The 25953-nt window shown below is 48.9% G+C and overlaps 2 protein-coding genes across 10 annotated transcripts; one reads left to right on the top strand and one right to left on the bottom strand.

The window, feature by feature from the left end:
* Positions 1–1719: 1719 nt before the first annotated feature.
* TMEM176A (transmembrane protein 176A) lies at positions 1720–6228 on the bottom strand. 3 transcript variants are annotated; one of them, XM_061415168.1, is made up of 7 exons: positions 6137–6228; positions 5163–5373; positions 4586–4696; positions 3420–3476; positions 3035–3244; positions 2375–2485; positions 1720–2020 (listed from the first exon to the last, which is right to left on the bottom strand). In XM_061415168.1, the coding sequence occupies exons 2-7, from the start codon at positions 5355–5357 to the stop codon at positions 1979–1981; spliced, it is 726 nt and encodes a 241-aa protein (XP_061271152.1). In that variant the 5' UTR covers positions 5358–5373; positions 6137–6228; the 3' UTR covers positions 1720–1978. The 3 variants fall into 3 exon arrangements, with proteins under 3 accessions (XP_061271152.1, XP_061271154.1, XP_061271153.1); XM_061415170.1 differs by having other exon boundaries at positions 6142–6227; XM_061415169.1 differs by lacking the exon at positions 6137–6228 and adding an exon at positions 5989–6088.
* Positions 6229–6257: 29 nt separating this feature from the next.
* Positions 6258–17292, top strand: TMEM176B (transmembrane protein 176B). Of its 7 annotated transcripts, none has more exons than XM_061415161.1 (8): positions 6258–6339; positions 7557–7623; positions 9038–9269; positions 11508–11618; positions 12245–12301; positions 12539–12760; positions 13649–13768; positions 14287–17292. In XM_061415161.1, exons 3-8 carry the CDS (start codon positions 9078–9080, stop codon positions 14377–14379), a joined length of 795 nt encoding a protein of 264 aa, XP_061271145.1. In that variant the 5' UTR covers positions 6258–6339; positions 7557–7623; positions 9038–9077; the 3' UTR covers positions 14380–17292. The 7 variants fall into 7 exon arrangements, with proteins under 7 accessions (XP_061271145.1, XP_061271144.1, XP_061271146.1 ...); XM_061415160.1 differs by having other exon boundaries at positions 14284–17292; XM_061415163.1 differs by lacking the exon at positions 6258–6339 and adding an exon at positions 6588–6715 and having other exon boundaries at positions 14284–17292.
* Positions 17293–25953: the final 8661 nt, after the last annotated feature.

Below are 25953 nucleotides of genomic sequence, written 5' to 3'. Positions count from 1 at the left end.
ATAAACAGTGCTATGAATATTGGGGAGCATTTATCATTTTGCATGTGTGTAGCTTTTCTTTTTTATTGGCATGTATGATTTTGAATTAGAATTTTCTCCAGATATATGTCCAGCAGTGGGATTGCTGGGTCATATGGCAGCTCTATTTTTAGTTTTTTAAGAAAACTCCATACTGTTTTCCATAGTGGCTGGACCAACTTAAATACCCACCAACAGTGTCGGAGGGTTCCCTTTTCCCCTCACCCTCTCCAAAACCTATTATTTGTAGACTTTTTGATGATATCCATTCTGACTACTGTGAGGTGATATCTCATTGTAGTTTTGATTTACATTTCTCTAATAATTTGCGATGTTGAACATCATGTGTGACAAAGGTTAAATGTAATCAATATCTTTAGTTCTTTTCTCAACTAGACTCCAGGATTGTTTGCCTAGAGAATCCCGTGGACAGAGGAGTTTGGTGGGCTGCTGTCCATAGGGTTGCACAGAGTCGGACATGACTGAAGCGACTTAGCATGCACGCATGCATTGGAGAAGGAAATGGCAACCCACTCCAGTGTTCTTGCCTGGAGGATCCTAGGGACTGAGGAGCCTGGTGGGCTGCCGTCTATGGGGTCGCACAGAGTCGGACGTGACTAAAGCGACTTAGCAGCAGCAGCAGCAGACAAAAGGGAGTCATGTAATGTTGCAATTTCTTTTTAGTTAATGCCATTTGACAGATTTAAGACATTCTCTTTGTCTTTTTTTAAAATTTACTTTGATGTGTTTAGATGATAATTTCTTTCTATTTACTCTGCTTTGTATTTGTCGTGCTTCCTTTCTCTGAGAATTCTTTCCCCTTGTTGACATTGTTGTGTATCCTTTTGCTCTAATAAAACTCAGCCGTGAGTACGACTAGATGTGGAGTTCGTTCCTCCAAGCGGAGCACTGAGGGTGTGGGTGGCTGTGGGGGTCCAAGTGGGCAGATGCTGGTTTCAAGACTCAGTTCTCTGAATTCATGCTCCTGCTTCTATTATGGCTTATTCAGGTTGGCCATGAATTTAAAAACACATGACTCCTATTTTATCCAGAAGTTATAGGTATCTTTTTTTGTGGGTGGTAGTGATTTAGTCGCTAAGTCATGTCCAACTCTTGCAACCCCATGGACTGTAGCCTGCCAGGCTCCTCTGTCCATGGGATTCTCCAGGCAAGAATACTAGAGTGGATTGCCATTTCCTTCTCCAGGGGATCTCCCTGACCCAGGAATCGAACCCTGGTCTCCTGCATTGCAGGCAGATTCTTTACCGACTGAGCTGTGAGGGAAGCCCCCCACTTTTTTTTTGTGGGACAAGTATCCAAGGTTTGTATTTCATCACACTGTTGGATGTTCTAGCTTTATAAAAAAGATTTCTGAAATGATTGCATCTCAGTGTTATCTTATCTAATTCTTAATATTTCCAAACAGTCAAAATAAAAAAAAGTACAACTCTCAAATAGTCAAGGATTTACCCTCTTAACTCTGAATTGTAAGTAGCTGGGCTCAGAGTCTCCATTCCTTTCATCCATCCCTGGGTATTTGGACCCACAGTTCCCGGTACCAGCCTTAAAGAGACTCTGTTTTCAGGGATGGCTACTCTAGCCCCAGAGAGGGGTTGTGAGCGGGAGGATCTTCCTAGCTTTGCTGTTGGCTCATTCTCCTCTGTCTCCCTCCAGCCAAGAGAAATACCCTAGGCAAGAAGCTGGGAGCAACAACACGGGAGTTTATTATCATCAGTGCTCAAGAGGGGCATGAGGCAGGCAGGTGGTGAAGGTGAGCCGGAAATAGGCAAGAACAGCTGAGACGGTGGAGCAGGCGGCGGCTGTGGCCATGAGGGAGGATCACTGGGTCAGACAGAGCCTCTCTTCCTGGCCTGGCTTTTCTCTCATGAGGCAGACGCTCGGACACCCAGTCCAGGCAGAAGCTCCAGGCACAAGTCCTCTGGAGAGGCAGGGCTGGATCTCACTCACTCCTGACGGTTTCTTCCAAGGGAAGGTCTCTTTTCTAAGGGAAAAGGAGAGGGTGAGATGGCCCACAGGGGAGAGACAGTGTAAATGCTCTCCTCCAGGGCAGCTCAGTTCTGGAGTCAATTGGATCTGACATCAGCCTCGTGCAAAGAGCCCTAGGTCCCACCATGGACCTGCACATCCCTGGCTCCATGGGGTCTTTGGACTGGGTACCACTTAGTCAGGGATAGGAACTCCCTGGGCTGGGCCACCACGGGGGTAGCAAAACAGGAATCATGCCTGTTGAGACTCTCTGTAAGGACCCTTTTCTCCTCCCCAAACCACCCACTCTCCATTCCTGTTCCTGCCGGACAGTCTTGCTGCCCCCACCATGCAAGCTTTAGGGACTCACCTCCTTACGTCTGTATCTTCTCCAGCAGCACAGACACAGGGGCAGCAGAGATGCCAGAAGCAGTAGAACCCAGACCCCTAACAACATGGCATTGATGCTTATGAACAGGGCCTGGGGACAGAGGACCAAAGCTGTGAGCCCCCAGAGTGACTGTTGCCACTTGGAGTCTGTGTCCCCCTTCCACATGGCACAGGGTCACTCTCCACCCCATTTGTCCTGTTCCCCATGTCTGTAGCTTCCAGGGTTGGGGGGTGGTGGGATGAAGAAGGAGCCCTGTGTTGGGGGGTCTGTGAGTGTAGCATGGAGAGAGCAGCCAGAAGCCCCGTTGGTGTCCTCATCAGAACAGGGACAGGCTTGGGCTGTGACCCATTTCCCTGACAACCCCGAGACCTGAACAGACATCGAATCCCTTCACACCTCATCCCGTATGTGCAATATTAGCTCTATCGGCTCATTTATTCTGATTTCGAAGTTTGTATTTCCCACAGATCTGTAACTGCCCACAAACCGCAGGGACTGCTTGTGTTTTGTTCACTGCCACGTCTGTCTGTTGGGGCAGAACAGGGCACACCCTCTTCGATGGACGGCCTCCCTCCCATCCAGGGTCGGACTCCCCCCACGCCTTCCCCCGCCTGCTGCCCTGTGTCCCCGCCTGGCTACCTTCAGCATGTTCACGTAGGCGGTGCACTGTTGCAGCCTCTCGAGGTCTGGACTCAGGGTGGGGGCCCCGGTGGGCCTCCAGGAGGGGGAGACATTACAGATGCCCTTATAGAAAATAAAGTGGTACTCATAGAATCTTCCAGCCCCGATTATGGTGGCAGCAGTGGCCGTGGAGAAGGCTGCCAGGGCGAGCAGGGTCCTCAGCAGGGCCTGGTGAGGAGCAGATGCAGAGAGAGACCTTGGAGACTCAGTCTCTCTGGTGCCCACCCTGGGGCCAGGGGTGGGAGGGGGGGAGCCCAGGGGAGGGGCGTGTGATGGAGCCGGAGGCTTGGGAAGGCCTCCAGCTTGTGGGCCTGGTGTTCACCCTTGCCCTTCCCCAACTCACCCAGTAGATGCCACCTCGTTTCTCGTAAATGAAGGCGACAGCTCCAGCCAGCACAGCCTGGGGAGAGGTTGAAGCTGCAGGGTTTGTGCAGAACCCCCAACTCCCACATCCCCTGCCTCCTCCCCAGCTGCCCGCTTCCTTTTTCCTCCATGACTCCCGCAGTCGTCCAGCTGGCCCTTCCCCACAGCACTCCACACAGGCCCGAGGTCTGTGGTCTGTAAGGTCATGGGGAGAGTATTGAGGCCTGAATTAAAACTCCTGAGGCTGTAGGACCCTCTACTTAGGGGACATCAGACAAATGCTCATGGTCAAGCCAGGAGTGAGCCCTCCTTCCCTTCTCCAAACCCTCTCTTTCGAGGCAGCACCAGGGGCTTTACGAAAGCTCCAGGGTGGTGGGGTGGAACGTCCAGGTTGTTGGAGGAGCTCTCGGTACAGGATGAGGGTCAGCCGCCTCTGGGTGGGTGTGGGCGCCCATTCCAACAGCGCTCAGGCTCCCACCCAGTGAGCCTTCCAGGACAGGAAGCCTGGTCAATCCCGGAGGAAAGATGGATCAGGATCCTGTTTGGCTGTAGCTCACCTCAGTGTTTTTGCCATGGTAACCATGAGGATGGTTACTTTTGGCTCCTCTCTTCATACGTGCGCTTTGTTGTTGTTCTGTGAGTGTGGGCAGGACACGGGGTGCCTCGGTCCTGCCATGACCCGCCCCCCCATCTCCTGCTGCAGGTGGCATAGCCCCTTCTGCTGACATCACCACTGTGGTCCAGGGGTCCCCCGTCCCCTGAGAGCCCGGTGTGCAGGACCCGCAGAGGATCATGCGAAGCCAGCAGGAGGTGCCCCTGGCTCATACACCCTCCTGCACATCCTGCCTCCCCATCTCAAAGCAGCGCCGGAGTCTAGAGATGAGCCCGCCCAAGATCCTCAGCTGATCTGTTGAAGGTGGGAGAAGCAGTGGGAGAGGCCCCGGGCAGCAACCTGGGAGAGCTGACCGGTGGCCGTGGCCATCGCAGCCCTTGGCTCGCTGGTTGCCTGTCGGTAGAAGCAGGGCATCGGCCTGGAGGAGCCGGGAGTGTGTTCGGGTGCCAACAGTCCCTGTTTTGCTGGGGGCGATGGCAGTGGCCTCTCTCTCCTTGCATCCATTCTGCCTACCATCCTCCTGTCCCACTCACCACAGCCCCTGTCCAGATGGGAGCTCCTGAGTTCCGCAGGGTGGTAGAGGAGAAGATGTAGAGGAATCCTCCCAGGACCCCGCTCAGCAGCCCCAGCACGATCTGCATCACCTGAAAGATGAGAAACCTAAGCACACGGATCCTGGATCCCAGGAGCAACCCTCTGCGCCTAAGTCTCAGGGTAGCTTTGGAGACCTGCCACTCCAGCTATTAACAGTTAGAACCTCAAGAAAGAGAGAGAAAAAGAGGGGGGAAGGGAAGGCAGAGGAGAGGAAGGGAGACAAGGGGAGGGGAGGGAGAGGATGAACTCAGGGCTCCCCCAGCTGGGACTTTAAATGGTCAGGGGCTCCTTTGGCCTTTCAGCCCATAGCCTACCCTACCCACAGCTCTCATTGAGAGGTAAGTGGGGGGAAAAGCAGGAACTTGATCTCCGGTTGGAAGATAAGACTGGCTTAGCCTCCTGTTTAGAGAGAGGCTGCCAGGGAGGGTGCATAGCGACAGGAGAGGGGCTTCCCCTTCCAGGTCTGGGGAGCCTGGGCATCAGTCTGTGCCCCTTGTGGCCAGCAGCCTTACTCACCCAGGAGGTCGCCAGCAGCCGGTGGCGGCCCAGGGCCCGGGAGGTGGCGCGGGGCCTGGGCAGGAGGAGGGGCTGCAGCAGGGAGCACCCGCCTAGCAGGAGCTTGGCCAGACCTGACTCGTGGTGGAAGTGCACCTGGATGCTGGCGGGCTGGGGACCCCTGGGGGCTGCCTCCCCGCAGTCCACTGTCTCCATGCCTCTGGACACCCACCTGGCGGGGAGGAAGGGAGCGTCAGGGGCGAAGAGTGGGCGGGAGGAGGTTGGTATGGATTTCACAGGAGCTGGCGGAGACCCCCTACAGCACTTCGGGTCACAGAGCAGCACCCAGGACCTGTCTTGAGGAGGCATCTCGTGAAGGATGCTCGAGTCTCCTGAGGCTGGGACCACTGCTCGGTCTATGGGGCCTCCCCTTCCCCCCAGACCTTCCTTTCATCCTCCTCCCACGCCTTGGGGGCTGGACCAGGCCGTGTCCCAGAGTTCTCACTTCTCCCCTTTGCCCCCAGCAGGCTTGTGCCACCCCAGCCCCCCTGCCACCGGCTCCTCTCTCTGCCTCTTCCCCTTTGGAGCCCCCAGGCTGCTGGGCAGAACCGAGTCCTGGCTGCCTCCTGAATTTCTCTGGAAGCAGCTGTTCCCTAGCTGAGTCTGGGGACCCTCCAGCAACCCCTGAATATTCCTCTCCCCACCAATGGCTCCTCAGTCCTGTTCTAACTGTGCCCCCCCCCCCCAACCCCACCAACCCAGTGTGAAGGATGAAGCCATGGGTGGAGATGGAGACCAAAGGTGGGAACAACTTGGCATCAGTGCACCTGGCCCCCCACTCCTGTACCTTCCTGGAGGCCCCTCCTCTGCAGGGGAGGTTGGTCCCTGCCCCTCCCTCCCTGCCCAGCAAGTTCTGGAGGGCCTGTGGCGGCAGGGTGGGGCCTCCTCTGAGAAGGGTCTTGGGGGAAAGGGCCCCCCCCAGGCTATGGACCTACCTTACCTGCTCTCCTCAGGAACCGGCAGTGGAGAGTGGTGAGCAGGGCTGGGGAGACCCGAGCAGGCAGAAGCGGGAGGTACTTGGTGGAGTGCCAGCGGGGAAGGATGAGGCAACTTCCCAGCTGGAGCACAGGGCCCCTCCAAGGTTTTCCAGCTGCTGGGGAAAGCTGGGCTCTGGCATCCGGGAGAGCGCAAGGGCCAGGTGGGTGGCCTGGGAGACTGAAGAGCTGACCAGCCCTGGGAAACCCTAAGAGGCCATTCTGTCTCCTGTCCCCACCAGGGCAGGGGCTTTCTGATCAAGAATTCCCCCAGTGTGTGTACTGTCTGAGTAGGTATGGGCGTGCCGGAGTGTATGTGTGTGTGCCTTCTCTGGCCAGCCTGACTGTCTACTCAAGACCAAACCCCCCTAGAGGGGCCCCTTTGGCCCAGCTTCTTTCTGGGAAGTCAAGATGCTGAAGGTCAGGTCCTTATAACTCCATCCCTTCCTTCTGCTTTCTCCCACCCCCCGGTGGGTCTCAGCTCTGAGCAGCTCCTCCCAGCTCTGCCCGGCTTGGCCACTGGCTCCCAGAGGACAGCAGGTGAGAAGAGCCTTCACAGCCTAGGTGATCCCCTCTTCCAGGAGACACTCACTGCCAGACCCCAACCCCCAACTCTCTCTAGGAGGCTCCAAGACCAGTCCCCATTCTGTCTCACAGGATGCCATTCTCCCCAGTTCCTGGTTCCCCTGGACCTGCTTGGAAGGCAGGGATACATTAGCGAGAGGAAGGGACCCTAGAAAAATGCCTGGGGAGGGCCAGGAGCCCACGTCTGGCCACATCAACTGGGCGGCTGTCCCTCCCTAGTGCCTCATGCCTCTATTCCAGGGGTAAGGCGGCTGAGGCTAAAGAGGGTTTGCAGTGAGAGGTCTTTTGGTAGGAAAGGTGGAAGGTGGAGGGCCCAGGGTATAGCATGGGCCCTGGCCCTTTCTCTCCAGCTTGAGGCGGTACTGGGAGGAGCCGGGCAGACAGGAGGATCCAGGGCTGCGAGGAAGAGCTCCATAACCTGGAGTCAGGGTGGTGTGAAAGGGAACCTTCATGGGGATGGCCTGGCTCAGAGGAAGAGCAGGAATCTAGGCTGATCTGGGGACTGGAGTTGGGAGGTGGGGTAGAGGGGGGAAGTGGTGGTACCCAGAGGACTTGGAGGGAGTAGGGGGGAAGTGCTGGTACCCAGAGGCTTGGAGGAGGGTGGAGGGGGGAGGTAGCAGTACCCAGAGGACTTGGGGGTGGGGTGGGGCGGGGGGAAAGAGGTGGTACCCAGAAGACTTGGAGGCAGCTGGAGCCTAAGGCACATTCTGGGCCTTAATATGATGCTGATTCCTGGAGCCCAAGGATGATCTGGCTGGAATTCTGACTGGGCTTCCTGCGGTGGGTCTGTGAACAGGTCTGAACCTCCTTGTGCATCTGCAGAATCTCTGGACACCTGACTTGTATCCTTCACAGGAGGCCAGGTAGGTGAAGCGTGAAGCTGCTCTGAGAAGCTCATACAATACAGATGGGAAGACTTTAAGTTTATCATCCTCGCTGATGTTATTAGAATCATTATTAATAATGCTATGATTTAAACAGTGATCAGTAGGATGACCATGAGAATTGCTTGTAGGGGATTTCTTTTGGAATGAGGCAAGTTGATTCCAAAATACGCAAGGAGAAGTAATCCAGCAAAAGTGGCCATCAAAGAGAAAAGTAACATGGTGAGGGGGTCAATGAAATAGCTTAACTAAATATTAAACTCTGTATTTATAGTTAAAATTTATGGTCATGGTGCATGACTCATCAGATCCACCAATGGGCCAGTTAAAGACTCAAACAGGCTTGGTTTCCTATGGGAATTTCATTTTTGCTCCAGGGAGCATTTTAAATCAGTGGGAGAAAGATGATGCATTCCATAAACAGGATATATTTTCAGAAGTTTAGAATCTTAAAAAAAAAAACAAAAAAACAATTTGGATCCATTTTTTCCCAGCTTACAAGGTAAGTTCCAGAGAGATCAACATTTAAATGTGAAAACTGAAAACATAAAAGCACTTAGAAGAAAACAGGGAAGAATTATTCTTTTATGATCTTGACATGGCAAAGTCCTTTTTAAGTATGATATAAAACTCAGAAATCATGAAAAATGAAAATTTTGATTATATAAAAATACAAGCTAAGTCAAAAATAAATTGCAAATATTAAAGCCCTATCTGCAAGTCATGTCACAGATAGTAATTTTTCAAACACACAAAGGACTCCTGTAAAGACCAAAACAAAACAATAAAACAAGGCAGTCATAGGATATGAAAGGGAAGCTCACAAAAGAAGAGGAGAAAGGCTCTTAAACATGAAAAGAAAGTCAACCTCAGTCATAATGGGAGAATTAACAATACTGGAATAGTCATAGAAGTGGATTGGAACAGTCACAGGAAGCATATTAGAAAATGGTAATATTTTTCCGCCTGGAAGGCAACTAGCTGGCTATGAGAGAAAGATAGGAGAGGATTTTAGCAGTATACACTTACTTATCTTTTGATTTTTTTTTTTACCATATAAAAGTATTATGTGTAAATATACACACCATGCTGCTAAAATAATTCAGATTCCTTTCTTTGTTAATCCCAAACCCCAGACAAACTGTATCTGACCATTTGGGGAAGAGATCCCAGGATACATATGGTGAAAACTCTACAGGTGATTCAGATCTGTATTCCAAATTAAGATCAGGGACTTCCCTGGTGGTTCAGTGGTTAAGACTCTGAACTTTCTAGGCTGGGGCATGGGTTCGATCCCTGTTCAGAGAACTGAGATCCCACATGCCGGGACTTGACATGGAGACTATTTTCTTACCCTGCACTCATGCTGTGTATTCCTCTTCTTCTTCCTCAGCTCTCAGACCTCACTCCTGTACATCTCCCCAGCAGGAAGAATGGCCCAGAACACGCTGACTGTGAATGGAGTTGATGTGGGCTCTATGCTCTCCCAGCCCACCCACATTGACATCCACATTCACCAGGAATCCGCTTTGGCACAACTGCTAAAAGCTGGGAGTTCCCTAGTGGAGCGCCTGTCTCACCGTCCTGCCAAGGCCAGGATAGGCTATGGACAGCTGGCACTAGGGGTAAGAGTGGGCTGGCTGGAGAGGTGGGTTAGCAAGGTGACACAGAGGCAGGTAACACTCCTTCTCCAATATGATGTGAGGAAAGAAAGTGGGTAAAATCCCCATGAAAACTCACAACTTGTATCCCCGCTTGTTTGGAAGTTTTGACAGAGATTGAGATGGAAAGAAGTAAGGGATCGCTTCTCTGGTGCAATATGAGCAGTCCCAGCCAGAGGTAGGGGTGGGCAGGTGGAAGGATCGCTGGAGGCTGTTGAACCCATGTTGAACCCATATCAGATGCCAGGCGATATGACAGGCACGTTGGGGGGAAGGCCCTTGGTGATCACCTCAAGGTGCTCAGCATCCCTCAGAAGGGTCAGGCAACTACACAAACGCCTAGAGGTAAAGGTAGATCAGGTGGGCACCTGATGCGAAGAGCCAACTCATTGGTAAAGACCCTGATGTTGGGAAAGATCAAAGGCAAAAAGAGAAGAGGGTGGCAGAAGATGAGATGGTTGTTTGGTATCACTGATTCAGTGGACATGAGCTTGTGAGCAAGCTCTGGGAGTTGGTGATGGACAGGGAAGCCTGGCGTGCTGCAGTCCATGGGGCTGCAAAGAATTGGACACGACTGAGCGGCTGAACAACAATAGGTGACGTGCTTGGAAGAGAGGATGGCCTCCTGCAGAGGGCCTCCTGCAGGGGATGGCATCTGAGCCAGACCTTGAATGGAGAAGCAATGTGTTTAACAGATAGAGGTGGAGGATGGGAGGAAAGGAATTTCAGGTTTTGAGAATGCCTAGAACAAAGGCAAAGAAGCCAAAAAGCATAGGGCAGGTTCTGTCAGAGTAAAGAGAATGGGACTCCTGGCTGATTAGACTGGAAATATACACCATTATTGCTGAGAGCCTTGAGTGACTAGCTGAGGAGTTTGTCCTGGATCAGCTTCTATAGTGGGAAGGATTGGACATGGAGGGATTCTGGGGCAGGCACCTGAGCTTCAGGCAGCCTCCCAGCCAGGTGGTGTCCAGGTAAGAAGTATGGAGGGTCGGCACCTGCAAGGTCACAGCAAAAATGAGGAGGAGAGAGAGGAGTCCAAGTCTTCGATGGGTGGGGTCACTTGGGAGTGGGTGGACTTGGGGTACCAGGGAGGAGAGGAGTCCGAGAGGATGCTGAGGTTTGGAGTGAGAGTGACCAGAAGACTGGAGCCCTGGAAGTCAGTGAGGCAGACCCTGGTGGTGTGGGGGATGGGGTCTGGCATTTGGATGCGATGAATCTGAGAGGCTGGCAGGACATGTAGATGACGATGTCCATGTAGGTGGTGATGTCCAAGAAGCTGTGATAGTCAGATCCTCCAGGAAACAGACACTGAGTTGGGTGTTGTTTACACACCTTTTGAGGTATGCAAAAGGTTTACTGGGGTGTAACATCATGCAGTGCAAAGGGCAGGAGTGGGCAGGGGGAGAGAGGAGGTCTTGATGGAGGCCTGATGAGGTCTGTAGTAGCCCAGTAGGGAGCTTGGGAGCAAAGACTGCCCGTCACAGAAGTCCCGTTCTAGGTGGAAATGGCCCTCGAACCACCGCCTTGCTTAGTCATTGCTGGGCAGCTATCCCTAAAGAATGTGCCTTCGGCTTGAAAGATGTGGGGACCCCGAAGATGCTGACCACTGCAGGCTGTCAGCTAGTGAAGTGTGCAAGTCGCTCAGTCGTGTCTGACTCTTTGCGACCCCATGGACTGGGGCTCACCAGGCTCCTCTGTCCATGGGATTCTCCAGGCCAGAATACTGGAGTGGGTGGCCATTCCCTTCTCCAAGGGATTTTCCTGACCCAGGGATTAAACCCGGGTCTCCTGCATTGCCAGAGGATTCTTTACCGTCTAAGCCACCAGGGAAACCCAGGCTGTCAGCCAACCACACCTCCTTTCTGGAAGGAGGTCTTTGTGGCCCATCCTGGACAGGATGGTGGGCTTCCCATGGGAAAAAGAGGAGAAAAGAAGCAGGAAGCATCAAATGGGTATGACAAGGTGTGGAATTTAGGAAAACTGGGATTTAGGAAAGAATGAAGGATAAAATACTGTCAAGTCAGAGGGGTGAGGGAGAAGCAGGATGCATTGCTTCATGGATAGAACTTCCAGAATCCAAGCAGAGAAGTCAAGACAGGGCAAGAGAGGGGAGCCATGCCCAGGAGCTGGGAGCTGGGTGTCTGAGCCTGGAGCGTGAGGGCTCATGGGAAGGGGCGTGGCTTTCCCCATCTCTTGCAGGTGACCCAGCTGTTGCTCGGGGCTATCAGCTGTGCTCTTGGTGGGCTTCTCTACTTGGGACCCTGGATTCAGCTGCGTGCCTCGGGCTGTGCCTTGTGGGCAGGGTTTGTGGTGAGTAAGAAAGGGGTTATGAGTCTGTGGCCATACCATCCAGAAGGTGCCCAATCTCATCTGACCTCGGACGCTAAGCAGGGTCGGGCCGGGCTAGTACTTGGATGGGAGGGAAGTGTTGTGATCTCCTTGGGAGGCAAGTGGTCATGGACAAGGAGAAAGAAAGTTCCTTTGGATCTGGGTCAGGGATCGGGGGAAGAGACCACAGACCCAGCGACCAAATGCCTTATGTTATGAGGAGGCTGGTGGGATGAGATGGTTGGATGGCACCACCGACTCAACGGGACAAGAGTTTGGGGAAGCTCGGGAGATGGTGAAGGACAGGGAAGTCTGGCGTGCAGCAGTCCATGGGGTCGCAAAGAGTCGGACACCTCTTAGTGACTGAACAACAGTGATGAGGAGGCTGCCTTAGGGGGTGGGCAAAACCTTTCTTTCCACCCTCCGTTTTCCTCTTAAAGGCATGGCTGGGAAGAGTGAGGCTGTTGTAAGCAGAGTCCTGTCTGTCTGCTAGGTTTCTTTGTCTGGCTCTTGGATCCTGCTTCAAACTGGCTGTTCTGGGGCCTGTTGGGAGAAGTGTGATGGGAGACGGTCAACTGGAGGGCTTTTCTGGTGTCTTCTCTTCCTAGGCCATTGCAGCAGGAGTTGGGGCCATTGTCCACGAGAAGCGCCGGGGCAAACTCTCCGTGAGTGAGGCATCTTCTGCCCCACCTTGTCCTCTGTCCCCCTACTACGTCTATTTTCCTGCTCTACTTTTCTGTCTTCTCTCCTTTGGTTTCAAATATCCTAAGATCTTTCCTGGAGGGGTAGGGAGGGTTTATCCCGGACCAGGAAGCTGGGGAAGAGGAGATTGGTTTGAGGCTGGGACCCCATGGCTCTGCCATCCATGGAGGGGGACCGCCTCTTGAATCTCTCTCTTCTAGGGCTGCGTATCAGGTCTGCTCACCCTGGCTGGCATTGCCACGGCCGTGGCCGCTGTCGTCTTCTGTGTGAATAGCTTCATCTGGCAATATGATGGCTTCTATGACATCAGCTCTGTGTGTGATTCCTTAGTCCCTGTCACCCCCACTTCTTGGTACCAACGGAGAAATTCCTATTCATCGTGGGAGGAGGAGAACTGCAGAAGATACATGCAAATGCTGATGGTGAGAAAGGAGAGTCAATCTCCCAAGAACACATCACAGCTGTAAATTGGGGGGACTGGGGCACCAGAGGGCAGAGATGGAGGCCCTCTGAGCGTGGACCTCATCTGAGGCTGTTGGTTCAGGAGGTGTCTTAAATTGAAGACACCATTCAGATCTCTGGGCATGATCATTCCCTGAATCAAAGGGGATGAGGAGCAAAGAGGAGACAGGATATCATGAGCCACCCTTCTGTCTTTCCTGGTGTGTGACTGGTATCACTCATCCCCTGCCGGGTAACACACGGCCCCCAAATGCAGTGACTTAACACTGCAGTTGGTTAGTATGTCTCACATTCTGTGGGTTGACTAGGCTCACACGGGCAGTCCTCACTTGGGTTTTCTCAGGCAGTTGCAGTCATGGGTCAGTTGGGTGTGAAGTCATCCAGGAGCTTGATTGGCTGGACTGCCAAGATGGCGCACTCACATGTCAGGGGGCTCAGCTGGGGAGTACCAGCCAGGGAGGCTACAATGGCTTCTCCGTGTGTCTTGGGCAACCGGGTTACAATAGACAGCATCCCACTGTGAGCATTTTAAGATGTAGGCAATAGAAGCTGCCAGGCCCTAGTGTCACTTCCACTGTATTTTGTTGATCAAAGCATTCCCAGGCTTTGATTCCAGAGTTCAGGGGGTTGAGCATTAGTCTCCACCTCTTCACAGGCTGTGGTAAAGTCACCCTGCAGACAAGCAAATGGGATGGAGACTGGCTGCCCTTGTGGTTGGAAAATGCAATCTGCTTCAGTGAGAAGGAGTTAGTTGAACAGACTCTGATACCTCCTAGCAAGATGAGAATAACAGAGGAATCACAGGAGCTGACTCCTGACTGTAACTTTTTTTCCCCCTTTATCTTCAGGATTTGTTCCTAGGAATCCGTGCTCTGCTCCTGGCTATCTGTGCTCTGCAGGCCATTGTGTCCTTGGCTTCCCTGGGCGTGGGTCTTCAAAGCTTCTGTGGCCAGAGCTCCCGGGCCCTGGTGAGCTGTTAGGGAGAAAGATCCCCTGGAGGAGGAAATGGCAACCCACTCCAGTATTCTTTTCTGGAGAATCCCAGAGACAGAGGACCCTGGCGGGCTACTGTCCACTGGGTCACAAAGAGTCAGACACGACTGAAGTGACTGAGCATGCACATCATGCAGGGAAAGGGCGGGTCTGGCTGGTGCAGCTCTAGGGAAAGACAGCGGGGCAGGAACACGGCTGAGCTGTGGTCATGCTCCCCTCATTCAGCCTTTCTCTGTGCTGGGCTCTGCCCTTCGCTGTCTGGGGAAGGTGACCCCATCATTTTGTCCTGGGTTAACATCTGCCTCCTCCGCTTCTTTGCTCTCAGTTCCCCACTTTCTCTCTTTTCTGGTCTAGATCTTGTCTAGCTCCCCTTCTTCCATCAGCTTTTCCTTCCCTCCTTTTTTCCTTTGCCTGATTGCCAAATGGAGCTGACTCTGTCCCATCCTTTTCCTCCCAAGAATTGATTTTCTTCCTGTTTTTCTTTTTCCAGCAGGATGAGGAAGGGTCAGAGAGGAATCTGCTGGGGGAGAATTCAGTGCCCCCTTCCCCCTCCAAGGAGAAGACCACGGCTGTCATTGTCCTGTGAGCAGCCAGAGACCCTTGCCTGGACCCTGCATGCCCCTCCCAAGTTGCCCAGGGCCCCTCACCGCCCTGTCCCACAGACTTGCTTCCTGTGCCCACTTTTCTTCTCCCCACCCTCACCTATTGTGGCCACTCCAGGGTCTTCCATTCAGTGAACAGGTATTGTCACCTTTCCCCCAGTGCTGACTAAACAGAAGCAACCCCAAAGAATGATTTTGTGTGGAAAAGATGTAGTCTTCGTTTGTTAATATACCTGGTACATCGATACTCATGAAATTGAATGAGAATTATGCATGAGATCCAACCAGTCCATCCTAAAGGAAATCAGTCCTGAATATTCATTGGAGGGACTGATGCTGAAGCTAAAACTCCAATACTTTGGCCACCTGATGAATAGAACTGACTCATTTGGAAAGACCCTGATGCTGGGAACGATTGAAGGCGGGAGGAGAAAGGGACGACAGAGGATGAGATGGTTGGATGGCATCACTGACTCAATGGACATGAGTTTGAATAAACTCCAAGAGTTGGTGATGGACGGGGAGGCCTCGTGTGATGCAGTCCATGGGGTCGCAAAGAGTCAGACAAGACTGAGTGACTGAACTGACTGACTGACGTATCATATGGAAACCGGGTCCAAATAAGACTAAATTTTTGTTCTGCTCTATATCCCGAGTGCAAAAACTCCTTTTGACAATTTCCTTCTGTTCAATGTAAAGTGAAAATAGCTATCATAGACTTAGGATCTTTTTACCTATTGTCTTTAAGCATCTATAATGGATCTGTGGGCTTTATGGAGCCATGCGAGACATGGACCGAGATCATTGCCTCCCTCCCTCCCTTTCTTCCTTCCCTTCCTCTTCCTCCCCCTCCATCTTTTTACTTTCTTTCCTTCCTCCCTCCATCCCTGCCTTCTTTTCTTTTTCTCTGTCTCCTCCATCTCTTTCTCATTCTCTTCTTTTTTGCGGTAATTACTGTTGGTTCTCTCGCTACACACACACACCACACACATATACCTGTTATTCACTTCTCATGGTAAATGATATGACCGATAAGCTTTTTACTTTTTAAGTTTTTTATGTACAATATAAATATATAGATATAAGCATTTCTGTTACGGAACCGGATTCATTTGTCCAATGCGCAGCAAGCATCACCAAATGCCAAGATGCTGAGGTCTGCATCAGAGAAGGCATTTATTTATGAGACAGCCAAGTGAGGAGACGGGAGAATGAATCTCAAATGTGCCTCTCGAAGACAAGGGGCTTGAAGTCTTTGTGGGGTAGAGAAGCAGGGTGGTCTTAGGTGTGGAGAAAGGTGACTCGAAGTGGGGAAGGTGAGGTAGCTGGCACTCTGTACCAGCGTGTCTGATTTATGGGCTTCGTCACGGGATACATGTTCAAAAATGGAGGCACTAGCATGACCAGAGGGTGGAGTTTTCTGATGTCAAAAGGTCGTTCACTGGACCCCCGTGCAGGCTGAGTTTTAGGGTTGGTGGTCCCAATCTGTCTTAGCCAGCTTGAACTGGACAGGGGCTGACTCCAAGTCCTGGAAAACAACTTACCCCATTTTTACTACAAGCTTCCCTTGTGGCTCAGACAGTAAAGAATCTGCCTGCTGTGTGGGAGACCTGGGTTCAATCCCTGGGTTGGGAAGATCCCCTGGAGAAGGAAATGCCCACCCACTCGAGTATTCTTGCCTGAAGAATTCCATGGACAAAGGAGCCTGGTGGGCTACAGTCCATGGGGTCACAAAGAGTCGGACACGACTGAGCGACCAGCATTGTTACTACAGTGACCCATTCATCAGAGGTGTTATCTGTAGGGGACCATTAAGGAGTCCAAAAACAATTAGGATGAGCTTGGTCAGTGAAGGCAGCTTACAAGAGAAGGGGGTTTTAATAAGCTGTTTCCTTACCTGCTGTCCTGTAGGATGAGCCCCAGATTTCTGTGGATCACTGGTTTCTGTCAGCCTGGGCTTCCCTGGTGGCTCAGTGGTGAAAGAAGCCACCTGCCAACGCAGGCAATATGGGTTTGACCCCTGGGTCAGGAAGATCCCCTGGAGAAGGAAATGGCAAGCCACTCCAGTATTCTTGCCTGGAGAATTCCATGGACACAGGAGCCTGGCGGGCTACAGTCCATGGAGTCACAAAGAGTCAGACACGACTGAGCGAGTAACAGTTCTGTCAGCCTTATGGGGCATGGTTTCGTTTCTGAGGGGTAAAAGGCATGCCATGGTCTGAGAATTAAGATGTCATAGGGGTTCTCACATTTTTCTGATTCCAACATAATGAGGGGGCTTGCATTTCCATTGTGACTTGATGACATCTCTGACAGGTAGGTTTTATTCATACCTCTTAGCAGACTCATAGCAGAAGAACTGGCTGGGCACCTCCACCTCTACCCACTGCACAATCCTGCCCCACAACGTGGTGCTGACAGGGGCAGAGCTGCTGGGATGAGTGAGGCGTGGCCTCACCATGGGAGCTTCAGGACAGAACCAAGGATGCCCATGAGAGGAGGCATCTTTCTTCTCTTACTTGATTTAAGATGCTGTTAAGGTGCTTACTGCTACTGCTAAGTCACTTCAGTCGTGTCTGACTCTGTGCGACCCCACAGACGGCAGCCCACCAGGCTCCCCGTCCCTGGGATTCTCCAGACAAGAACACTGGAGTGGGTTGCCATTTCCTTCTCCAATGCAGGAAAGGGAAAAGTGAAAGTGAAGTCGCTCACTCATGTCCAACTCTTAGTGACCCCATGGACTGCAGCCCACCAGGCTCCTCCGTCCATGGGAAGGTGCTTAAGAAGCTGTTAATTTCTGTGCTTTAGTATTTCTAAGCCAGCCCTTTTATGGCTAGATCTGATAGAAATTGTTTTCATGTTTCATTCTGGCAAATAAACCTCAACTTTATAGTTTGTTTCTTTTGTTGTTTTTTCTAGCATAAAGCGATCTCTTACTGTCAGAATCTGGCAGCTTCCTTTTTCTTCCCCTGATGTTTCTAAGTTTCTGAGGGAGGACCTTGCTCCTCCGTCTGACCCCCCTCCCCTCCCCCATTTCTTCTCTTCCATATCCCTCCCCTCCCCTCCCCCCATTCCCCGTCCTCCCTCTCCTCTCCCTGTGAATAGCCTTAGAAGTTTCATAATCTTTGTTTGCCTTTCCCATAGGAAATCAAATTACATCCCTCCCTCTCCTTGCTTTTGTTTACTTGGAAAAACCCAGCAGCCATCTGTCTCTTTGCACAACTCAGTCTTGGGGACCAAACTGTATATTCTCAACTGACTTCACAAGCCTGACCCACGATCTGGCAATTAATCCCAAGCCTATGTGTACTTACTGAAGGGTTTAAACTATTCTGAGTGTAAACAGAAAAAAAATAGTTCTATTTTTCTTTTCTCATCACTACTTTTCACTGTGTTTTGTCAACTCCCTGATTCCCCACTGGCTATTGGTCCTTGAACCTTGGCACCAGCATCCAGATTCCACAGCTTGGTGTTTGAGACCCAGTTCTGCATTTCATGATGGTTTAGGGGCAGTAGTTTCCAAGCTGCTTCATGCAGTGTTAGAGCCACCCCAAAGCCTGCTTCAGGGCTGTCAGGATATAAGTGTTGGTGTGAGGGCTGGAGGGCTCTGATGCCTCCAACCCCCTTCAGCTGGAGCTGAACATCACTTGTTAGAATACAAAGTGTTCCATTACTTGCGGAAAGAGTTCTGTATTTTAAAAGCTCTTTAAATAATCAACTGTATATATGTGTGTGTATGTACATATAAGTATATATGCTTCCCTGGTGTTAGTGGTAAAAAACCTGCCTGCCAATGCAGGAGATGTAAGAGACATGGGTTCAATCCCTAGGTGGGGAAGATCACCTGGGGGAGGGCATGGCAGCCCACTCCAGCATTCTTGTCTGAAGAATCCCATGCACAGAGGAGCCTGGCGGGCTGCAGTCCACAGGGTTGCAGAGTCGGACAAGACTGAAACAATTTAGCGCGTGCACACACACCCACCCACATACATATATGCGGGGCTTGCTTCCCAGGCAGCTCAGTGGTAAAGAATCCACCTGCCAACGCAGGAGACACTGGTTCGATCCCTGAGTCGGGAAGATCCCCTGGAATAGGAAATGGCAACCCTCTCCAGTATTCTTGCCTGGAGAATTCCATGGACAAAGGAGCCTGGTGGGCTATAGTCCGTGGGGGTCACGGAGAGTTGGACACGACTAAGCCACTGATGGCACTTAAATAAAAGACCCATGTTTTTTCCCCATGTTTAAAACTGCAATCATCAGAGCTAGGGTCCCCTCCCAGAGGAGACAAGCATTTGCACCAGGAAGGTTAGGGTTAGGAACGTCTGTCCTAGTGTGCGGCTCCTCTCTCTCACTGTGATTTCTTCAAGTGATTTCAGCAGGAGGCAGGGGAGGGGATGGGGGCTTTCTCGTCTGTGGGAAGGACCAGTGGCTGTTTGCCAGTGTGATGTGGGTGATGTCCATTCTTGCTCAACCTGGGAAACACCTGGGAGTTTCCTCACCCTCTGCTCCGCTAGCTGCCTGGCTCAATGAGGAAGACTTCCTGGAAAAGCACGTCCAAGCGGACAGTTGTGAGGTGCCAGGGAGGGGAGGGCTTTCCTGTAGTAGGAGGGTTAATTTACTATTTCTTGCCCCTTCAGAGCTATTTAAGTGGATGGGATAAAGCTGCATTGCCTCAAACTCCACAAAGAAGGTCCTGGAGCCTCAGATTCAAAGAAAAGCTAACAAAAATGGTTGCAATTAAGTTTTATGGAAAACTACCAACTCCGTTAAAAAAGAAAAAAAGATTCCTTTCTGAAGTAGGAAGCAGACATTATGAACCAGTGTTCCTTTCCCCCAGTAGATGCTGCTCTGAATTTCTTCAGCACTTACTGGTTAGTTTGCTTCCATCTTCAGCTCCCCACCAACTCCTCATTCAAGAGGATTTCTGCTTTGCTAGTGGTTTCCTTTGAAATCTTTCATTTTTTAAAAGCATGTGCACTTAACTAAGCAAATTCTAAAGGTAATCAATATCCTTACTTCTACATGAAGAATACTGTGCTTTTAGAATGCTCTTTGTTAGGTGATATTCATCTTGAATTCTAGTTTTATCTTGATTTACTTTAACCCCCCCAAGTTAGATTTAAAAAAAAATATATGTATTTATGTACTCAAGTGTTTTTTTAAATTTACGTGATTTTTTATTAGGGAAAAAAAGAACCCTCATTTTCTTCTTGTAGTTAATGCTTTCCTTTTGATATCCTTTATCTTCTTTTTTGAGGTACATTCTTTAAATGTTTCTTTAAAAAAAAATATTTATTTTAATTGGAGGCTAATTATTTTACAATATTGTGGTGGTTTTTGCCATACATCTACATGAATCAGCCACGAGTGTACATGTGTCCCGAACGGTACCCCCCCTACCTCCCTCCCTACCCATCCCTCTGGGTTGTCCCAGAGCACCGGCTTTGAGTGCCCTGCTTAATGCATGGAACTTTCATTGGTCATCTATTTTACATATGGTAATATACACATTTTGGGCTTCCCTCATAACTCAGTTGGTAAATCATCTGCCAGCAATGCAGGAGACCTGGGTTCAATTCCTGGGTCGGGAAGATCCCCTGGAGAAGGAAATGGCAACCCACTCCAGTATTCTTGCCTGGAGAATTCCACAGACAGAGGAGCCTGACAGGTTACAGTCCACGGGATCACAGGAGTCAGACATGACTTAGCGACGAGACCACCACCATAGCCAGTTAACAATGTTGTGATAGTTTCAGCACACTTTGCTTTGCACAGCAAAGCGACTCAGCCATACATACACATGTATCCATTCTCCCCCAGACTTCCCTCCCATCCAGGCTGCCTATAATGTTGTCACACTCTTGTTTGTAAAACCTGGGAAACTCTCTGAATTATGCCTTTGAATAGCTCCTTTCCCACATTTTCCCTACTATTTCCTTCTGAAATTTGATTAACCGCATGTTCAACCCTCTCACTGTAACTTCCTTATCTCCTAACCTGGTTTGTATCTTTCAGTGTTCATCTCTTTATTTTCTCCCCACTGCACGCTTGTTAAATTCTTCATAATTATCCAACATAATTATCCAACTGGTTACCCAGTTTCTGTCTCAGTTGTGTACAATCTGCTTTCCCTATTCTATTAAATTTGAAGTTTCATTAAAAAGTTTCTAGGTATGGTGTTTCCTTCTTTTTCAAATCTTTCTATTCTTTTTTGATGCTCTTTTGTTCCTAAGTCATGACACTGATGATCTATATTATTTCTTTAAGCTAGCTACATTATTTATTTTATTTCTGTAAGAAAAACACCAAATTTGAACTCTTTGCTGTTTTTTCCTCCCCACTCTCCCAGCTTTCACTAATAATGTCTTGTTTTATTAACATCTATTTATTATTATTATTATTTTACCATTTTGGCTATTTTAAAGTGTAAAGTTCAGTGACATTAGTACATTCACATTGTTGTGCATCCGTCACCACCATCCATCTCCAGAGATTTTTGTTATCCTAAATGGAAGCTCTGTACCCATTAAATACTAACTCCCCATGTTCCCCTCTCTCCAGCCCTTAGTAACCACCATTCTGTTTTCAGTCTCTATGAATTTGACTACTCTAGGCACCTTAGTACTCTTGCCTGGAAAATCCCATGGATGGAGGAGCCTGGTAGGCTGCAGTCCATGGGGTCGCTAAGAGTGGACAGACTGAGCGTCTTCACTTTCACTTTTCACTTTCATGCATTGGAGAAGGAAATGGAAACCTACTCCGGTGTTCTTGCCTGGAGAATCCCAAGGACGGTGGAGCCTGGTGGGCTGCTGTCTAAGGAGTCGCACAGAGTCAGACACGACTGAAGCGACTTAGCAGCAGCAGCAGGCACATTATATCAAATCCTGAAAGAAGACTCTGTGAAAGTGCTGCACTCAATATGCCAGCAAATTTGGAAAACTCAGCAGTGGCCACAGGACTGGAAAAAGTCAGTTTTCATTCCAATCCCAAAGAAAGGCAATGCCAAAGAATGCTCAAACTACCGCACAATTGCACTCATCTCACACGCCAGTAAAGTAATGCTTACAATTCTCCATGCCAGGCTTCAGCAATATGTGAACCGTGAACTTCCAGATGTTCAAGCTGGTTTTAGAAAAGGCAGAGGAACCAGAGATCAAATTGCCGACATCCGCTGGATCATGGAAAAAGCAAGAGAGTTCCAGAAAAACATCTATTTCTGCTTTATTGACTATGCCAAAGCCTTTGACTATATAGATCACAACAAACTGGAAAATTCTTCAAGATATGGGAACACCAGACCATCTGACCTGCCTCTTGAGAAACCTGTATGCAGATCAGGAAGCAACAGTTAGAACTGGACATGGAACAACAGACTGGTTCCAAATAGGAAAAGGAGTACGTCAAGGCTGTGTATTGTCACCCTGCTTATTTAACTTCTATGCAGAGTACATCATGAGAAACGCTGGACTGGAAGAAGCACAAGCTGGAATCAAGATTGCCTGGAGAAATATCAATAACCTCAGATATGCAGATGACACCACCCTTATGGCAGAAAGTGAAGAAGAACTCAAAAGCCTCTTGATGAAAGTGAAGGAGGAGAGTGGAAAAAGTTGGCTTAAAGCTCAACATTCAGTAAATGAAGATCATGGCATCTGGTCCCACCACTTCATGGGAAATAGATGGGGAAACAGTGGAAACAGTGGCTGACTTTATTTTTCTGGGCTCCAAATCACTGCAGATGGTGACTGCAGCCATGAAATTAAAAGACACTTACTCCTTGGAAGGAAAGTTATGACTAATCTAGAGAGCATATTAAAAAGCAGAGACATTACTTTGCCAACAAAGGTCCGTCTAGTCAAAGCGATGGTTTTTCAGTGGTCATGCATGGATGTGAGAGTTGGACTATAAAGAAAGCTGAGTGCCAAAGAATTGATGCTTTTGAACTGTGGTGTTGGAGAAGACTCTTGAGAGTCCCTTGGACTGCAAGGAGATCCAACCAGTCCATCCTAAAAGAGATCAGTCCTGGATGTTCATTGGAAGGACTGATGTTGAAGCTGAAACTCCAATACTTTGGACACCTGATGTGAAGAGCTGACTCATTTGAAAAGACCCTGATGCTGGGAAAGATTGAGGGAAAGATTGTCCAACTCAATGGACATGGGTGGACTCCAGGAGTTGGTGATGGACAGGGAGGCCTGGCATGCTGCAGTTCATGGGGTCGAAAACAGTTGGACACAACTGAGCGACTGAACTGAACTGACCTGAACTGAGGCACCTTATATAAGTGGAATTATGTAATATTTATTATTTCATGTCTGGCATATTTCACTTAGTATAATGTCTTTAAGGTTCACCTATATTGTAGCCTATATCAGGATGTTCTTCCTTTTTGAGGATGAACAGTGTTCCATTGAATACAGCACATTTTGTTCATCCATTCTTCTATTGATGGGTGATTTGGTCTGTATTACAATGAATTGCAGGGATGGTTGGATGGCATCACTTACTCAATGGACTTGAGTTTGAGCAAACTCTGGGAGATAGTGAAGGACCGGGAAGTCTGATATGTTGCAGTCCATGGGATCACAAAGAGTTGAAAGTGACTTAGCGACTGAGCAACAATAACAACAACAATGAATTGCAATGGTAAACAAACCCTCTTGTTTTTGTATAAAAGAGTGATATTGGAGAGAGGTAGGGGGATAACTTCTAAATATTTGTTGGATGAATCAATAAGTGGCATGAATTATTTTTTTCCAGCTGTGATTAGAGTTTTGTGTGCATTGGGACCAACAGGACATATCTGCGGGGAACTGAGGAAGACAACGTTTCTCAATGTGGGATTAGAAGAACATTTCCACTAGGATATACATGAGAACCATCTGGAGGCTTTCTGAGTTATCCTACCATTCTTGGTTGAAATACATTCGTTCCATTTTTGGAACCGATGGGCTACTGTTAGCATGCAGTCCCATGAGTAGATGGTCCCCGCATTCATCAGTCCCCCCTTTCTAGGAGCAACCCTAAATTTCCATTCGGGGATCCACTTTTTTTTCTCATTGGCTGTGTGCTTGTGGTGGGGCTTTATCCTCAGTTCTAGGCATATGACCTGCGACCCAAACTTAGATTAAGAAGCAGGTCATTTCCCTCAGACCATGGGTATTGTTTCAGGAGTGGGGACATGGCCAAAGTCCATCCCATCAGAATAAATCTTGGGGGCTACCAGAAAAGGCTCTTGCACTTGTTGCTGAACTTGAACCTACAAGGATGTAGAGTTGGAGCTGTAGCAGCACCTTGCGCCCATGAGGGGTTTTCCTGGAGCTGCCAAAGACTCCCCTCCTCCATGGACTTGAGAATGATGACAACTTGTGGAAGGCAGAGCTGAGAGGAGGGAAAAAAACCACTGCTGATGGTGTTGCTCAAGGTCTGAATTCAGCAGTGTCTGAAGCCAGATTGCTCCTTGACCATTTGAGTATGTGCCCAGTAAGTAAGCTTTTGCTTAAGACTCTTGGAGTTTGAGAGAATTCTAATTAATAGGCTGAGAGCCTGGGATAAGGTAACTGACATTTAAATGGATGTCCAGGAGTCTCCAAGTCCCAGACCCTAGAGGGCTAAAATTGAAGCCTCCTGGGTGGGTGTTGTTTCAGAGGGTGAACCCAGGTGTACTTACTCCATTGCTGTTATTTGGGAGGGGGGATAAATATTGTAGTGGGGGGAGGGGGAAATCACATGTGCACCAATGTGATTTTTACATTCTACTGCCACCCTTCCCCTCATTTACCACACCCTTAAGAGTGAATTGGTTTATATTCATGCTTTGGAGAGAATGTACTTAAGTTATGCATAAATAAGTCCTCAAAACACATCACCCTAGTGTGCACCAACATTATCAATACATCAACGAAGCATTCAATTTTGACTAATCTTTATTATCTACATATTTTGTTTTATTTTAAATATTTATAATTTCAAAGAGCATTAACTTAAGGATCACACCCTAAAAATACATTAAAAAACTAAGATCATGGTATCTGGTCCCATCACTTCATGGCAAATTGAATGTGAAAAAGTAGAAGGAGTGACAGATTTTATTTTCTTGGGGTCTCAAATCACTACAGACGGTGACCACAGCCATGAAATTTAAAGACATAGCTCCTTGGAAGGAAAGCTATACCAAACCTTAGACATTGTATTAAAAAGCAAGGACATTACTTTGCTGACAAATATCTGTATAGTCAAAACTATGGTTTTTTCCAGTAGTTATGTATGGATACAAGAACTGGACTGGAAAGAAGGCTGAGTGCTGAAGAACTGATGCTTTCAAATTGTGGTGCTGGATAAGACTCTTGAGAGTCCCTTGGACTTCAAGGAGATCCAACCAGTCAATCCTAAAGGAAATCAACCCTAAATATTCATTGGAAGGACTGATGCTGAAGTTGAAGCTCTAGTACTGTGGCCACCTGATGAGAAGACCTGACTCATTGGAAAAAACCCTGATGCTGGGAAAGATTGAAGAAAAAAGGAGAAGAGGGCAACAAAGAATGAGGTGGTTGGATGGCATCACCAACTCAATGGACATGAACTTGTACAAACTCTGGAAGATAGTGGAGGACAGGAAAGCCTGGAAAGCTGCAGTCCGTGGGGTTGCAGAGTCAGACAGGACTTAGCAACTGAGAAACAACAACAAAGGACATTTTCAAGGACACACAACTCGAGCAAGAGGAACACACCTCACCCATACCCCTCAGAATACTTTTCTACTTTCAGCAAGCATTTACCTTGATCAGATCTAGTTTCATCTATATCCCCCTTATAGTCCCTCCCTTTGGAGAATTTGTTTTGTTCTGAAGGTGTGTGCTGGTTTCTGTAGTGAAGAGCTGTGTTTAATACCAGATGAGACTCACGTTGTCTCAGCTTCCCAAACTGATCAGTCAGAGGACCTGGTTTCAGAAAATAATGCAGGGAGAATGTTCAAGTAGAATCTGCAAACCTTTAGTGACTACTTTTGATATTGAATTTTTCATCATTCATGGACTAGTGGCCGGTTATGGAAGGTGCCGAGAGTCAGAGGAAATCACTGGTACCCAACTAGAAGGATTATTGGACTGTGTAATTAACCAGGTTCAAATTGAGGCTTTAGCAACAGAGAAATGAACAGATATCACCTCAGTATGATACTATATTAAACCTGAACATCTTGTGGTATGTTGGGGGCTTTTAAAAAGTTTCTTGTGAGGGGAGTTTGGGGGATTTTCAATTGTGAACCGTTCATACTTGTTTTTATTTTTAGTGCAGAATTGTTCTTCTTTTTCTTTCTAAAACTCTTGGTTATTTCTTTGGCTAGCATTGATCTTCACTTACCTCTCCATTCCCAGGTGTCTCGACAACTGAAGTTCACTTGTATTTTTCTTGGTACTTGTTTATCTTTATTGAGGTATAACTGATGTATAATGAACTGTACATATTTACAGGATGCAATGAGTTTTGGCATATATACACCACGATTGTTATTTAGTTGCTAAATCATGTCTGACTCTTTTTGTGACCCCATGGAC

This window comes from Bos javanicus, chromosome 4 (genome assembly GCF_032452875.1).
Source record: "Bos javanicus breed banteng chromosome 4, ARS-OSU_banteng_1.0, whole genome shotgun sequence".
Classification (NCBI taxonomy): Eukaryota; Metazoa; Chordata; class Mammalia; order Artiodactyla; family Bovidae; genus Bos; species Bos javanicus.
The sequence above is the reverse complement of the archived record's forward strand: the minus strand, read 5'-3'. Positions and strand labels throughout refer to the sequence as shown.

Bases quoted from the DNA above. Each gene is read 5' to 3' on its own strand.
- TMEM176A (XM_061415168.1), bottom strand. From the start codon at position 5,357: ATGGAGACAGTGGACTGCGGGGAGGCAGCCCCCAGGGGTCCCCAGCCC. The intron at 4,697-5,162 runs GTGAGTAAGGCT...CTCATCTTTCAG, and splicing joins GGCTGCTGGCGACCTCCTGG to GTGATGCAGATCGTGCTGGG. The intron at 2,021-2,374 runs GTGAGTCCCTAA...CTTTTCCCTTAG, and splicing joins GAAGATACAGACGTAAGGAG to AAAAGAGACCTTCCCTTGGA.
- TMEM176B (XM_061415160.1), top strand. From the start codon at position 9,078: ATGGCCCAGAACACGCTGACTGTGAATGGAGTTGATGTGGGCTCTATG. The intron at 12,302-12,538 runs GTGAGTGAGGCA...TCTCTCTTCTAG, and splicing joins AGCGCCGGGGCAAACTCTCC to GGCTGCGTATCAGGTCTGCT. The intron at 13,769-14,283 runs GTGAGCTGTTAG...TTCTTTTTCCAG, and splicing joins GCCAGAGCTCCCGGGCCCTG to CAGGATGAGGAAGGGTCAGA.